Raw genomic sequence first — 16,528 nt, forward strand, 5'->3', positions numbered from 1 at the left:
CACAGGACACTCGATTACGAACAACTAACTATAACTAAAGACTAACAAGGATAGATAAAATCCCAGACTTAAATGAGCACACATGCAAACCTTGGATGTGCTGCAGTCTATATTGCCTAATATTCAGAATAGAGATGGCCATGGCTTAGCACTAAGCGGAGAAGCATGCTGTATTTATTAATCTCAATAATGGCTGAGCAAAAACATTTAGATGCTATTAGAGGCCTAATTTAACCTGCTGAATGGCTATGAAAAAGGAACCTAACTTCTGTGTGCTTCTAAGTACTCTGGAAATGAAAGGTAAAGTTTAGATATCTTCTGGTCCAGGTTTAGGGGTGGCACAGATGTTGTAAATTCAAGGAATACAGTAACACACTTTATCTGTTTATTTTCTAAATTTATGGCAGTTTTAATTTCTTTCTACAATGAAGCTTTTCCTCTGTTGGAAATTAACTAGCCTGGTAAAACAAACCACAAGGTGGTATTTAATAACACATTTCCACTAAATGTCAGACCGCTGGCTCTCACATCTGTTTTGAGTTACTGAAACAGCTGTCTGAAATAGCTGTATCAACCAGGAACTTCATTTGTTTCTGGTAATACAATGAAAGGAACATGGACAGATGAGTCAGAGGAAGACTACCATGTCCTCTAAGACATTTAGCTCAGTTTTGGTAGAAACTTACATGGTTAAAAAAAAAAGATTATTTTTAAAAGATACATACATGAGCAGGGAAATCTGACACAAGATAGATAAGAAAGAGAACTTTGTAACACTGGATTATGAAATCAATTTACCAGATTGTAACCAACATTTTATCCCTGAACAAATTCGACAGAAACAGCAGGCATCACATGTAGTATAGAAAGCACTGCTTCAGAAAAATTTTGTTTCTTATATTTGTATGTACATGTGATTATAAACATGTGTTTGTAAAACAGCTGTGAGTAAATATCTCTATGTATATAAGCACATACACAATATACACTATTTAGGTACCCCAGTTTGTGATAAAACATGCACAATAAATAGTTAAACCAGACTGATGGTCTGAATCTCAAAGACTGTTGGATGACCTATAAAGGTCTTCGATTTGGAAGACCTTTAACCTCAAGGTTTAAGGTTCTCTGGAACTTCTCCTTAATATCAACCTAATATATGTACCAAATGGAAATGTCTCTGCCTCATTCAGTTCATTCTATTTATACAGACAAAGGAAACACAAGCACAAGTGTATACACACACACACACACACACACACACACACACACAGAGCTTTTCAAATTAGGTTTTTAGTTACAAATAAACTATTCTAAACCAATTGGGTCCTATAGTAATATCCAAGTTAGAGGGAAGCAAACAAAAATACCAAGGATCTTGTAGCATCATAGAAAACCCAGCTAAATGGCTGGCTGGGGACACAGTTCAATGGACACAGTGCTTGCTGAATGAAGCTGAGTTTGGTTTCCCAGCTCCCATGTAAAAGCTAGGTATAGCAGTGTGCATCTATAACCCCAGTGCTGGGGAGGCAGGGTAGACCCAGGTGGCTTGCTTCATTTCAGCCCCTAGCTGAAATGACAAGCCTGGGTCTCAAGAAATAAGATGCAAAGAGATAGAGGAAGCAGACGTCTGATGCCAGCCGCTGGCCTCCAGGCACAGGCACATACATATTCATACACCACACACACAGAAACATACACACACATGCACACACATCTAGTCAAATACTCTGAGACTAGCTATTTACTGTTTTAAATTGTAGTGGTTTGTTTGTTTGTTTTTTTTGTTTTTTGTTTTTTTTTTTTGCATTTCTGGAATGAGTTAATTTTCTCAAGTCACCAGACTATGATTAAGTAAAAAAAAAAATTAACCAATGGAATAAATATCTGATAAGGCACTTCTATATCAGCACACTCAAATCCGCCTTTAGCAGACCATTGTCTTCATTAAGTTCTAATTTAATAAAATTATCCACAGGGCCTGAACAGAGGTTCCCAAGGTCCCAAACAAGCAAAACAAAACTAAAACTAGTAAAATGACACATTAGTCCAATGAACTTCAAGCACTACAGTAGGGAAGCTATACTCCTAATGTGTTGGGAAGTTCCTTCTATACTTAGTCTGCATGCAAGGACTCTAGAAGTGAAGTACAGCTAGCCAGTGCAAAGGATTTTATTTTCAAGCTAATCAGCGTGGAGCTGGGCAGGAGCTGTGTGGCTGTTCCTTCTATGAGTACCTTCCTGTTAGAGGTGGAAGAAATATCCAGCTAGTAACTTTTAACATTTAACCTCTTACAGAGCAGGGAAAGGGGCCAGCAGTTCATGAAGCTGGGAGGAAACAAGTCAATGATCATTAAGAAAAAGAGAAGGGGAGATAAAATGTATGGGAGAGGCCAAAACCCTGACACCTCTAACTACCATGCAACCTTGAAGAAGAAACTTCGACACAAGTCTAATTCCTTCCTAAGAAGCAGAATGCTTCAGGGATTCACTCACAGAAAATATATCTCCACTATAGAAATTATATTATTGCCCCATGTTGGGAACCACATGGCTTCAAAAGCCAAGAACTAGTTCTTCCTTTGCATTTCTAATGCTTTCTTTGCTACACAGTGGACCCTAGTAGAACCTGGAAGGACAAAGTGATAAGAGCAAAAGGGAAAGCATTTTATTTTCCATCAAGCTCGTCTATGGTCTTCTCTTTCTAAATAATGACATCTAAGAAGAGGAGATACCTAATAGAGTTAGGCTAAGGATGGGGCAAGGAGTTAGTGCAAGACAGGTAAAGAGTTTTATCTAGTAAAAATCAATCAGTTGTGTTCAGCATTGAAAAGATAGTTGGTACAGACCTTTAAAATTAGCTTCCCTGATGGTTCCTTAGCAACATTCTACAAGAACATTACTGCTTTTCATGTGTACCTTCACTCACACATCAAATAGCTAGAAATGACCATTGTTAACTGACAGTGAACAAAAGGATAGGGAAATCACACTACTCAAACCCACCCTCCTCATTGCCCTTATGGAGATGAGCACAAACCTCAGGTTTTCCATTACCCTTCCTTCCTAGGTTGCCCATTAGGGGAACTAATCACTGGTCATAGAACTTTCTGTTTTCTTCATTTTGCTTCTTTATGCTTTCCTTCGATCAGCTTACATGTGACCTTATTTTTTTTTTTTTATGTTGACGGTAGACGGGGGAAGGTTCAGAGACTGTAGCAGATAATGAACCATATCAGGAGCCATAAAATATCTCTTTGGATGAAGCAAGATGTCTGTGGCTCATACAGGCCTGCAGGAAAATTCTGTGTGCCAAAGTCCTGCTTTTGTATGGGGTGCAGTAATGTACAAGGTCAATGTGATAGAGAAAAAGAATGTCTTTTGATTGATTACCTATGGAGATCTAATTATCCTGATATTTAAATGAGGGTGTATGATACAATTTTCAAACACAAAGGCATCAGACTACAAGCCAGAATTCCCACCACTACCACTTGCTAGGCATTTTCTGGGCCTCACTCTGGCATACTGTAGCTTTCCATCCCTGACACAGGGAACACATAGCACTAATTTTCTCATCTGTGAAAGTCACATAATAACTGCTCTTAAATAAAAGGTACCACATAATTAGCTCCTCAACCAACATGGGAAACAAGTAAAACACTTTAGAAGTACAAAGGGAATTCTTACTTCTAGAAACAATTTGATCACACAGGTATTTGCACTCAAAATACACTAAACAAGAAATCTATACTAAAAATAAAATCTAACCATGAACACAAATTGGCATTCTGTCAGGACATGTTGGCTTCCAATAAACATTAACACATCGGTTAGAATGGAGGGGAGTGGGGTCTGAGTCCCTTGTAGATACAGGTCCTTACCTCTTGAACTAGGGAAGGAGTTGTTGAGTTGCTCCATCACTTCTTCTAACCCTGTGCTTGTGTCCTGGGGAGGACTCAGAAGATCTTCCTCACCTTAGTGAAAGAAAAACAAGCAAGAGCCATCACATTTCTGCCAAATGCAGACATAGGAAAGGGCCACAGCAACATTTTACAAACTTTTGTATGTTCATTTTGCTTGCTCACGAACACCATAGCAAAAAACTTCTCAAGCAACTCCTCAAGCTTCATAATTAGGGACTACTTCCTTAATGCGTGGAAATCCGCATGGTAATTGACCTGTGTTGATAATCTTGGGGAAGAAAACTTGTGTTCATACTTAGGAGTTAACATCAAATCAAAGAAACATCTCTTTCTTGAAGTCCATTAATAAACGTGAGGCTTTTCTTTGAGGTGAAACAACTATTATCACACACTTGCAGTGTGCTTCCTCAGCACAAAAGAAAAACAAGAACATGGCAGACTGAATTTACTCCATAAAGGTAATAAGAGACCAGAGAACCTGGGGTTTTTCAGTCTTTCATATTGGACAGCGACGACAGCAAAACTAAAGTAGCATTAAAGTCAAATGTAATAAAAAGCAATAAACATTGTACATGAACTAATAAATACTACCATCAGTATTGCAAGGACCATAGACAGAATGCTGAGGAATTTACTTTTTATTACTTGGAATTCCGTGGTCATTTTTGAATTGGGAATTTGTGGATGGTGTGAGCATCAGTGTCTCTCCTTGCCCGACAGTTTGCATAGGGGAAATTGTATCAGACAGGGGCAAACCAAAGGAACTTGAATTCTGAAGGTTCTTTGAAAGTTGTTTTTCACGCTAATCAATCTCCTAATCATGAAAATCACTTCTGTCTAAGCTCTGTTTGTTAAGTGCATTGTTACCTCCAAAGCAAGACCTTGTTCAAGCAAGTCAGAAATAATGAACAGGATTAAGGACAAGCTCACGTTCACATGTGACTGGGAACTGACTAGGGAGGTAGTGACTAAATGATTTACATATTCTTTTCATTTCCATTGGTCTATGCCATGCTTGGATTTTCAGCTAAGATTCTAATCCTGCATTTTCAAGCTTGTTTTTAAGCACAAGCAGAAAAATTCATTGCTAAGACAAATCATATTCTAGGTGGACGTGAGTCTGCATGTCGTTCCTAAAATGGAGGGTTAAGAAGCTGGGGTGGATAAAAAGCCTGATTCACTGAGTCTCCTGCCAGAGCAAATCCCACTGAAAGCCTAAGCACAGGAAAACAGCATGAAGAATGCAGTTCACAAGGAAGCAAGAGACTAGATTCCTCTTCCTTCCTCTCTTCTCTCAACATGCATGCACACATATGTGGCCACGTAGACACATACATGCACACATGTTTTAACTTTCTATCTTCAGAACAGAAAAATGTGGCATTTAGTTTATTTATTCTTAATAAATTTAAGTTAAACAACTACTCTCTTGGAATGAATGATCTATTACCAGAAGAGACACAACCCTCACCAATTGCAGAGCCAATTCCATCTTTTTGTTCCATCACTGATGCAAATTTTTGTTAAACTGGGAAACATGAGGCATTTTAATGGCAGCAAGACCATGTTCCTGACAGTATGTCTTACAGATTAAATCAGAACCAGCAGAAACACTCAGCATCGTGTAGATATATCTGACAGTTTAATTACATCATACCTGAGTTCTTGGAATCTCATTGTAAGACCCAGGTACAGTTCAAAGATGTGACTGGCAATACTGTTCCTGAATGACTTCAAGGATTAAACTGTAAAGTATAAGCTAATGATGTCAGCTAAGTTCATCTTAGTTCATCTCTGCAGGTAAGCTAGCCCCTGTCTCAAAAAAGAGTATCTAAGTTCAAATGGAGAATGGGCTTATTTTAAGGGAAAGCTTTTGTGAAAGTGATAAGTCTACCCATTCAAACATTTTTGGAGGTATTGGAGTTTGAATTCAGGAAGCTATGCATGTACCCAGATATTGATCTAATAACCATTCTAATATTTTTAAAGCACCGAACATATCCTAAATTGTATCTAAACAAGTATAATCTGTATCCTCAGTTTTTCAATAGTCTCCAGGTTTCTCAGGATGGCTTACCTTACCTCTTTGTAAGAATGGAAATCAGCTTTGTCACATATAGGCAGGAGAAAAGAGCAAATAGGCTAACTGAAAAACATTTTAGCACTTAATAGATTCTATATCTGATTATACTGAAGAGTGAAATGAAACCTGGATACAAAGTAACACCACTCACAGAGAAAAGGAAGAGAAAGAGGGGAAAGGAGATAAAACAAGAAGGGTGATGCTGAATATGATCAAAATCCTTTTATTATATCAATGTAATAATAAAACTCATCACAATTAATATATGCTCATAAATATTTTAAGAATAAAGCACTAGTAATGTATTGCTAGATTGTTAGATACTGGAACAGGTTTATTTTTGTAATGCCTTTACAAGAAAGACACATTTATGGGGCTTGAGAGATGGCTCAGCAGTGCTTCTTGTTCTTTTATAAGACCTGAGTTTAGTTTTAGACAGCCATGTTAGTAGCTCCCAACTGCCTGTAACTATAGCATCAGGAGATCCAATGACCTCTTTGAGGCCTTCATCAATATTGTAGGTGTGCAAAGGAGTGATGGGCACTAAAACAATGGTGAGATGCACCTGAGCCAAAGTACTAAGAACTTGAAAATATGACTCACATAGGTATATCAGGAAAGGGAGCAACAGACAAAGGAAGAGCAACTACAAAGCTCCTGGAAGACCAGTGTGTTTGGTTTACTCAAAGGACAGCAAGAAGTTTAGCAGTAAGTGATCAAAGGCTGAGAGGAGAGCTCTTCTGTGGTCCAAGAATGCTGACTTGGCCATGTGCCTGGTTATGGTGAATGGAATGTTAATGGATGTGACATATCCAGAAGCTTAGATTGCTTGTGAGTTGTTGCATTAGCCTATTATGCTTATGTGCCAGAAGAAACCCATGGTTCAGGTGGCCTGCTGACCTATGGAGGAGGGGAGACAAAGTGAACACTGGTGAACTCAACTGACAGCCAGGGCTGAGGTTCTGCTGAGCTCCTGCACAACTGTAGCAAACTAACATATACAAATAAGAAATGCCCAATTTGAAGATTTTCTGGTTATTTGCAATGACTGTCACTGGTTCTCAACACATAAGAATAGGATCTAAGGATACAGAAATGCTAATTACCACATGCTCACATTACTGCATGTTATCTATGTGAACTGAATTATAATATGGGACCCCATAAATGATAGTACATACATGTTTGAAGTAAAGGTAAAAAAAAAAAAAAAAAAAAAACAACCTATATACTTTGTTTTAATTTGCCAGCCCAGTAAGATAGAAGAATTTAGTTTGCCTACTAATACATATATAACTATAATATTAAAGGCAACTCAGAATGTTCTAATTATAATAGCCACAGTCAGGACAAGCTTGCCAACTCATAGTTTTCTTCATTTATCTCATCTTCTCATGAGCATGCCTAAAAATTCTTTTTTGAGGTATTAACAATATTCTCTGGCTTTATTTGAAGCTAAGGTTTACAAATGACTGTATCTAGGCAAATCAAGAAGCCTACAGAACTCCAAATAGACTGGACCAGAAAAGAAATACCTCCCGACACATAATAATCAGAACAACAAATGCTCTAAATAAAGATAGAATACTAAAAGCAGTAAGAGAAAAAGGCCAAGTAACATATAAAGGCAAGCCTATCAGAATTACACCAGATTTTTCACCAGAGACTATGAAAGCCAGAAGATCCTGGACGGATGTTATACAGACACTAAAAGAACACAAATTCCAGCCCAGGCTACTATACCCAGCCAAACTCTCAATTAACATAGATGGAGAAACCAAAGTATTCCACGACAAAACCAAATTCACACATTATCTCTCCACGAATCCAGCCCTTCAAAGGATAATAACAGAAAAAAACCAATACAAGGACAGGAACCACGCCCTAGAAACAACAAGAAGGTAATCCCTCAACAAACCTAAAAGAAGACAGCCACAAGAACAGAATGCCAACTTTAACAACAAAAATAACAGGAAACAACAATTACTTTTCCTTAATATCTCTTAATATCAATGGACTCAACTCCCTGATAAAAAGACATAGACTAACAAACTGGCTACAGACCCAACATTTTGCTGCTTACAGGAAACTCATCTCAGAGAAAAAGATAGACACTACCTCAGAATGAAAGGCTGGAAAACAATTTTCCAAGCAAATGGTATGAAGAAACAAGCTGGAGTAGCCATTCTAATATCTGATAAGATTGACTTCCAACCCAAAGTCATTAAAAAAGACAGGGAGGGACACTTCATACTCATCAAAGGTAAAATCCTCCAAGAGGAACTATCAATCCTGAATATCTATGCTCCAAATACAAAGGCAGCCACATTCATTAAAGAAACTTTAGTAAATCTCAAAGCACACATTGCACCTCATACAATAATAGTGGGAGACTTCAACACACCACTTTCACCAATGGACAGATCATGGAAACAGAAACTAAACAGGGACACAGAGAAACTAAGAGAAATTATGAATCAAATGGATCTGGCAGATATCTACAGAACATTCTATCCTAAAACAAAAGAATATACCTTCTTCTCAGCACCTTATGGTACCTTCTTCAAAATTGACCACATAATTGGTCACAAAACAGGCCTCAACAGATACAAAAATATTGAAATTGTCCCATGCATCCTATCAGATCACCATGGACTAAAGCTGATCTTCAATAACAATAAATAATAGAAAGCCAACCTTCACGTGGAAACTGAACAACACTCTTCTCAATGATACCTTGGTCAAGGAAGGAATAAAGAAAGAAATTATGGAATTTTTAGAGTTTAATGAAAATGAAGCCACAACATACCCAAACTTATGGGACGCAATGAAAGCATTTCTAAGAGGAAAACTCATAGCTCTGAGTGCCTCCAAAAGGAAACTAGAGAGAGCACACATTAGCAGCTTGACAACATACCTAAAAGCACTAGAACAAAAGGAAGCAAATTCACCCAAGAGGAGTAGACGGCAGGAAATAATCAAACTCAGGGGTGAAATCAACCAAGTGGAAACAAGAAAAACTATTCAAAGAATCAACCAATCAAGGAGCTGGTTCTTTGAGAAAATCAACAAGATAGATAAACCCTTAGCCAGACTCACTAGAGGGCACAGGGAAAGCATCCTAATTAACAAAATCAGAAATGAAAAAGGAGACATAACAACAGATCCTGAAGACATCCAAAACACCATCAGATCCTTCTACCAAAGGCTATACTCAACAAAACTGGAGAACCTGGATGAAATGGAGAAGTTCCTAGACAGATACCAGGTACCAAAGTTGAATCAAGATCAGGTCAATGATCTAAACAGCCCTATATCCCCCAAAGAAATAGAAGCAGTCATTAATAGTCTCCCAACTAAAAAAAGCCCAGGACCAGATGGGTTTAGTGCAGAGTTCTATCAGACCTTCAAAGAAGATCTAATCCCAGTTCTTCACAAACTATTCCACAAAATAGAAACAGAAGGTACTCTACCCAACTCATTCTATGAAGCCACAATTACTCTGATACCTAAACCACAAAAAGACCCAACAAAGATAGAAAACTTCAGACCAATATCCCTTATGAATATTGATGCAAAAATCCTCAATAAAGTTCTTGCTAACCGAATCCAAGAACACATCAAAACAATCATCCATCCTGACCAAGTAGGTTTCATCCCAGGGATGCAGGGATGGTTCAATATACGGAAATCCATCAACGTAATCCAGTATATAAACAAACTCAAAGACAAAAACCACATGGTCATCTCGTTAGATGCGGAAAAAGCATTTGACAAGATCCAACACCCATTCATGATAAAAGTCTTGGAAAGATCAGGAATTCAAGGCCCATACCTAAACATGATAAAAGCAATCTACAGCAAACCAGTAGCCAACATCAAAGTAAATGGTGAGAAGCTTAAACAATCCCTCTAAAATCAGGGACTAGACAAGGCTGTCCACTTTCTCCATACCTATTCAACATTGTACTTGAAGTCCTAGCCAGAGCAATTCGACAACAAAAGGAGATCAAAGGGATACAAATTGGAAAAGATGAAGTCAAAATATCACTTTTTGCAGATGATATGATAGTATATATAAGAGACCCTAAAAATTCCACCAGAGAACTCCTAAGCCTGATAAACAGCTTCGGTGAAGTAGCTGGATATAAAATTAACTCAAACAAATCAATGGCCTTTCTCTACACAAAGAATAAACAGGCTGAGAAAGAAATTAGGGAAACAACACCCTTCTCAATAGTCACAAATAATATAAAATATCTTGGCATGACTCTAACTAAGGAAGTGAAAGATCTGTATGATAAAAACTTCAAGTCTCTGAAGAAAGAAATTATAGAAGATCTCAGAAGATGGAAAGATCTCCCATGGTCATGGATTGGCAGGATCAACATTGTAAAAATGGCTATCTTGCCAAAAGCAATCTACAGATTCAATGCAATCCCCATCAAAATTCCAAATCAATTCTTCAACGAATTAGAAAGTGCAATCTGCAAATTCATCTGGAATAACAAAAAACCTAGGATAGCAAAAACTCTTCTCAAGGATAAAAGAACCTCTGGTGGAATCACCATGCCGGACCTAAAGCTCTACTACAGAGCAATTGTGATAAAAACTGCATGGTACTGGTATAGTGACAGACAAATAGACCAATGGAATAGAATTGAAGACCCAGAAATGAACCCACACACCTACGGTCACTTGATCTTTGACAAGGGAGCTAAAAACATCCAGTGGAAGAAAGACAGCATTTTCAACAAATGGTGCTGGCACAACTGGTTGTTAACATGTAGAAGAATGCGAATCGATCTATTCCTATCTCCTTGTACTAAGGTCAAGTCTAAGTGGATCAAGGAACTTCACATAAAACCAGAGACACTGAAACTTATAGAGGAGAAAGTGGGGAAAAGCCTTGAAGATATGGGCACAGGGGAAAAATTCCTGAATAGAACAGTAATGGCTTGTGCTGTAAGATCTAGAATTGACAAGTGGGACCTCATGAAACTACAAAGCTTCTGCAAGGCTAAAGACACCATCAATAAGACAAAAAAACCACCAACAGATTGGGAAAGGATCTTCACCTATCCTAAATCAGATAAGGGACTAATATCCAATATATATAAAGAACTCAAGAAGGTAGACTCCAGAAAGTCAAATAACCCCATTAAAAAATGGGGCTCAGAACTGAACAAAGAATTCTCACCTGAGGAATACCGAATGGCAGAGAAACACCTGAAAAAATGTTCAACATCCTTAATCATCAGGGAAATGCAAATCAAAACAACCCTGAGATTCCACCTCACACCAGTCAGAATGGCTAAGATCAAAAATTCAGGTGACAGCAGATTCTGGCGAGGATGTGGAGAAAGAGGAACACTCCTCCATTGTTGGTGGGATTGCAAGCTTGTACAACCACTCTGGAAATCAGTCTGGCGGTTCCTCAGAAAATTGGACATAGTACTACCGGAGGATCCAGCAATACCTCTCCTGGGCATATATCCAGAAGATGTCCCAACCGGTAAAAAGGACACATGCTCCACTATGTTCATAGCAGCCCTATTTATAATAGCCAGAAGCTGGAAAGAACCCAGATGTCCCTCAACAGAGGAATGGATACAGAAATTATGGTACATTTACACAATGGAGTACTACTCAGCTATTAAAAAGAATGAATTTATGAAATTCCTAATCAAATGGATGGACCTGGAGGGCATCATCTTGAGTGAAGTAACACAATCACAAAAGAACTCACACAATATGTATTCACTGATAAGTGGATATTAGCCCAAAACTTAGGATACCCAAGATATAAGATACAATTTGATAAACGCATGAAACTCAAGAAGAATGAAGACCAAAGTGTGGACACTGTGCACCTTCTTAGAATTGGGAACAAAACACCTAGGGAAGGAGTTATAGAGACAAAGTTCGTAGCTGTGATGAAAGGATGGACCATTTAGAGACTGCCATATCTAGGGATCCATCCCATAATCAGCTTCTAAACGCTGACACCATTGCATACACTAGCAAGATTTTGCTGAAAGGACCCAAATATAGCTGTCTCTTGTGAGATGATGCCGGGGCCTAGCAAACACAGGAGTGGATGTTCACAGTCAGCTATTGGATGTATCACAGGGCTCCCAATAGAGAAGCTAGAGAAAGTACCCAAGGAGCTAAAGGGATCTGCAACCCTATTGTTGGAACAACATGATGTACTAACCAGGACCCCGGAGCACTTGTCTCTAGCTGCATATGTATCGAAAGATGGCCTAGTCGGCCATCACTGGAAAGAGAGGCCCATTGGACTTGCAAACTTTATATGCCCCAATATAGGGGAATGCCAGGGCCAAAAGAATGGGAATGGGTGGGTAGGGAAGTGGGGGGCGCTATGGGGGACTTTTGGGATAGCATTGGAAATGTAATTGAGAAAAATATGTAATAAAAATATTAAAAATCAAAAAAAAAGAAGGGAATACAAGAGAAAACCTAAAAAAAAAAAAAAAAACATATAGTGTACAATGAAATTAAAAGGAAGTTCCATTGTGTGCCAAAAGGATAATCTATTTCAGGTTAGGAAAAACATTGTTTCCATGTTAAAGAATTCGGAATTCATTTGGTGGGCAAATCAAGCCTTAGACCAGGAATAGAATGATAGAGTCTGCATAGATGTGAAGTAACCAGAAACACCTGGGAGATGGCTTTGAAATTGAGGGAGGCCAAAGAAAGAGAAAACCAATCAAGACAGTATGACCAATCAAGACCAACATTTATTTCTTGAGTAATTTTATGTTGGTTATGTAAGAAAATATGTATTCTGAGTTGGGGCAGAAGCAGCTGACATGTAGAGTTCAACATTATTGTTCCTTACAAGAATCAAAAGTCTTATCTTTATGACTGATGGAAGAATACGGTGATGGAAAGGAGTGAAAAGGGAAAAAAGTGGGAAACTGTCAAAGACATTTCAAAAAACACTGATGGATGAAGTCTAGGCCAGAACTCTAGACATAGAACAATCAACATAGTAGAAGCCAGAAAATAGAAGGAGATCCCAGGAAGAATAAAGAATGAGGAAAATGGAGTGACTCTTAAAGTAAGCCTGGATATATCTCATTGGAGGGTATGGTACATCATTTACATGGTACCTCTACATAAAATATTTAGCAGAAACAGACTCAGAAGGAAGCAAGCAGGCAAATACCAATTAAGGACCATTCCACAAACTCCTGGTTTTGAACAAGATACCTAGAAAGTATTTTGAGACTTAAGGGGACTACAGAGACTGTGATATTGAAAGCATGATCTTTCATTGGACCCCAAATAGTAATAATAGTAATGATAGTAATAATAACAATAAGCTATAGAGAATGTTATTGACAGAATTAAAGATATCATAGTTGAAGGTAAAGAGTAAGCAGAAACAGTTACTGGGTTTATTTTGTGGTGCTACACATTGAATTCAGGGCCTTGCACATAGCAGATGAGATCTCTACCAGTGATTTACACTCCTAGGACCAACATTTATTTCTTGAGTAATTTTATGTTGGTTATGTAAGAAAATATCTTTCATCTTGAAAGAAGACATGCTTTCAGTTCTTTTGGGTAAAATGTTATTTTATATGAAACAGACCCTAAATAGGTCACTGAAATAAAATAAGCCAACAAACAATTACATAAATGTAAGTATGATGGATATGCACATGAAATATGAATAAAGTGATGCAGAGTATGTAAAGATGTCATTTTAGAGACATACAAAAAAATAGATGTCCATATAAACAAAACATTAGTCTAAGGATACATAAGTAAATGGATGTATAGCATGGCAAAATATTGAGTAAATTACAATTTTGTTATAAATCCTGGAGTGAATCACATATAAATTACTAATATTAACCAATAAGATCTATTTTTATTAGATATTTTCTTCATAAAATCTACTTTTAATGTTTGGGAAATGTTTGACATTTTAAATGAAGCAGAAAGCACTTTTAGAAGAGTGGGTAAGCAGTGACTGGCTCTGAAGAATCACTAGGAATGCATTTGCGTGAGGATACAGAGGTCTAGAATGTCAATAAGACTAGTTTTGTCCATTTATATTAGTCTCTTCCAATACAGTGTACATTCCATTAGCATAAACTCCCAATAACAACTGTATAGAATACAAGCAATGTAAAAAGCCTTTTCAGTAAGAAGTACTATAATGGGCCCTCTGAATCTGTCGAGGTGGGGGTGGTTACAGGATCACAATGACTGCTAAAGTCCAAAAAGTGCTTTCAGAGAAACCATATGCACTTTCCCATGTACTTAAATCATTTTTACATTACTTTTAATTCCTAATACAATGTAAATGCTATGTAGCCAGTTGTTATATTATTATTAAGTTCAGAAAATAATGATCCAGAATGGTCTATATGCTTCATTACAAATGGACACCTCCAAAATTTTCTAAATTTGGTTGGTTAAGTCTATGATATGGAACTTGCACATAAGGATGACCAACTGTAGTTAAATTCTTAGACAAATAACTTGGTATGACTTCTGTCATACTTCACTTGAAAGAAAAGCATTGGAACTGTGTATTTAAAGAATACTATCTTCATCTCAAATATAACTCAGCCAATCTCATTCTTACCACATCTCAAAAGTTCAAAATATAAGAACACATGTAACAGTTATTTAAACATCTGGGACCATTGTTTTAAAAGGTCCCCTTTATTAAATAAAGTTGGTTTACACAGTTCAAGAAAAAGCACCTTTGAATTTAGTCTGTTCTTTCAGAAAACAAATCTTGCAACATATCCTATCAATTTTAAATGGGCAAGTTATCTCTTATCCTAACTTAGGCGTTAGCATATAGCACTTCTATCCCTGTATTTAGTTCTGCCAGAACATTCTTGGTTCTACAAATCATCACTACCACAGTCTGCTACGTTCTTCAATTTGAGTGCTATAACAGGTATGCTGCCTCTTAGGTGTTGACAACCTAAATAATTATTACTTCTAAGCATTCCGAGTTCTGAGGCTCACAGCTAAAATACATGGTTTAATCTGTCATGCATTACTCCAAAAGGAAGGAAAAACCTTGAAGTGGGAAATAACAGAGATACTAAAGCTCATTTGTTTTCAGAATTCATTGACTTCTCAAAGGTGTGCAGTATGTTTTCATGCTCTATGATGTCATTTTCACTTCCAACAGTCCATTAGTTGTATTCAGATCTTATGTACAAAAAGATTCTGATGGAGATTGCCCTAAATCCCTGACATGTAGTAAAGAAAACCACCAAAAACATATCTTCTTCTGTTTGAGAACAAATGAACCCTGGCTTTCCTATAAGGTTTGCCTTCTTGGGACCTGGAGGTGCCCTCTACTCTGGTGGAGATTTTTGAACATCACTGGATTTGCTTCAACTATTCTCTCTTTCCTCAGGTATCCTTATCTTCTTAGAACCGTCATCTACCTTCTTCAGCATCTGTGAATCCCCATTATCACTCCAATGATCTCAGCACCCTGCTGATTGAATTGCTCAATCCTGGCTCTACTCCAGCAGGAACTGTACATACTCCAACCTTTTCCGAGATCTCCACATGCACCACGCTTCCAAGTTGAGTGAGAACCTACACTTTCAATGCTTAAATATAGGAAGAATTAGAAACCCTTCCTAATACCCCATTTGTTCAACTTTCTTGATCACAATTTCACTCCTCTGACCTCTATCTATCCATTCTCATTCTCTCCCCACCCCCTCATTTTTGAGATATTGTCTCACTATAGCCCTGGCTGGCCTACAATTCACTACATGAACCCAGCTGGGCTAGAACTTGCAACAATCACCCTGCCTATGCTTTCTAACTGTTGGGCTTGCAAATGTGAGCCACCACACCCATGTTTACCTTAATCTCTTGATCTTCCACAGTAACACATTTCTACCTTAAACCCTATTTTTCTGCCCTTATAGTCTGATTTCCACATTTTGTCTCTCTTTAATCTAGGCCATGAATCATTTCAAGTATGCATTCCTACATCAGGCTTTGAGTGAGAACAATGTAGTCAGTGTGAGCTAATACTGATTTGAGGGGCTGTTAGAAGCTGTGTTGTCACTCTTTTGCTCAGTCACATCTCAAATTGATCCTCTCCCCTCTGGCTCCAGCATATCTGAGACTGCCATCATGTTATTACATTAAGATCTTCTACAAAATAGTGGGAATGCCAAGGAAAATTAGGTTAGGACCCAAGGAAAAGAGATACAGTCATAGGGTTGATTCATGCTTACTTACTCATAAAAGAGGAGAAATGAAGGAAACAGATCAAATTCTGGTGGCATTCATTAAACATGATTGTCTAACAGCACAGGACAAACAATAAACATTACCTGACAAGTGTTGTTATAACCACTCATGACACTGAATAGCTTTTGCTTTGTACTCTTATCATGTTTGTAACATCAACTATAGCTTTCTTAGGAACCAGCTTTGTGCAGACTTCTGAAGAAGAATAAATGACACAAGACCATGCTAAACACTTA

At 37.7% G+C, this 16,528-nt stretch overlaps 1 protein-coding gene across 5 annotated transcripts in view; it reads right to left on the reverse strand.

Annotated features, from left to right (window-relative positions):
- Dmd (dystrophin) overlaps positions 1 to 16,528 on the reverse strand; it is a 2,436,643-nt gene that overhangs the window by 7,937 nt on the left and 2,412,178 nt on the right. For all 5 annotated transcript variants that reach the window (XM_085838134.1, XM_085838135.1, XM_029473188.1 and 2 more), the window contains one exon: positions 3,884 to 3,976. In XM_085838134.1, the coding sequence (XP_085694260.1) occupies positions 3,884 to 3,976 (93 nt within the window). The remainder of the gene's footprint in view (positions 1 to 3,883; positions 3,977 to 16,528) is intronic.

The sequence above is a fragment of the Mus caroli genome, unplaced genomic scaffold (assembly GCF_978045245.1).
Source record: "Mus caroli unplaced genomic scaffold, Mus_caroli_1 scaffold_5, whole genome shotgun sequence".
NCBI classification, from domain to species: Eukaryota; Metazoa; Chordata; class Mammalia; order Rodentia; family Muridae; genus Mus; species Mus caroli.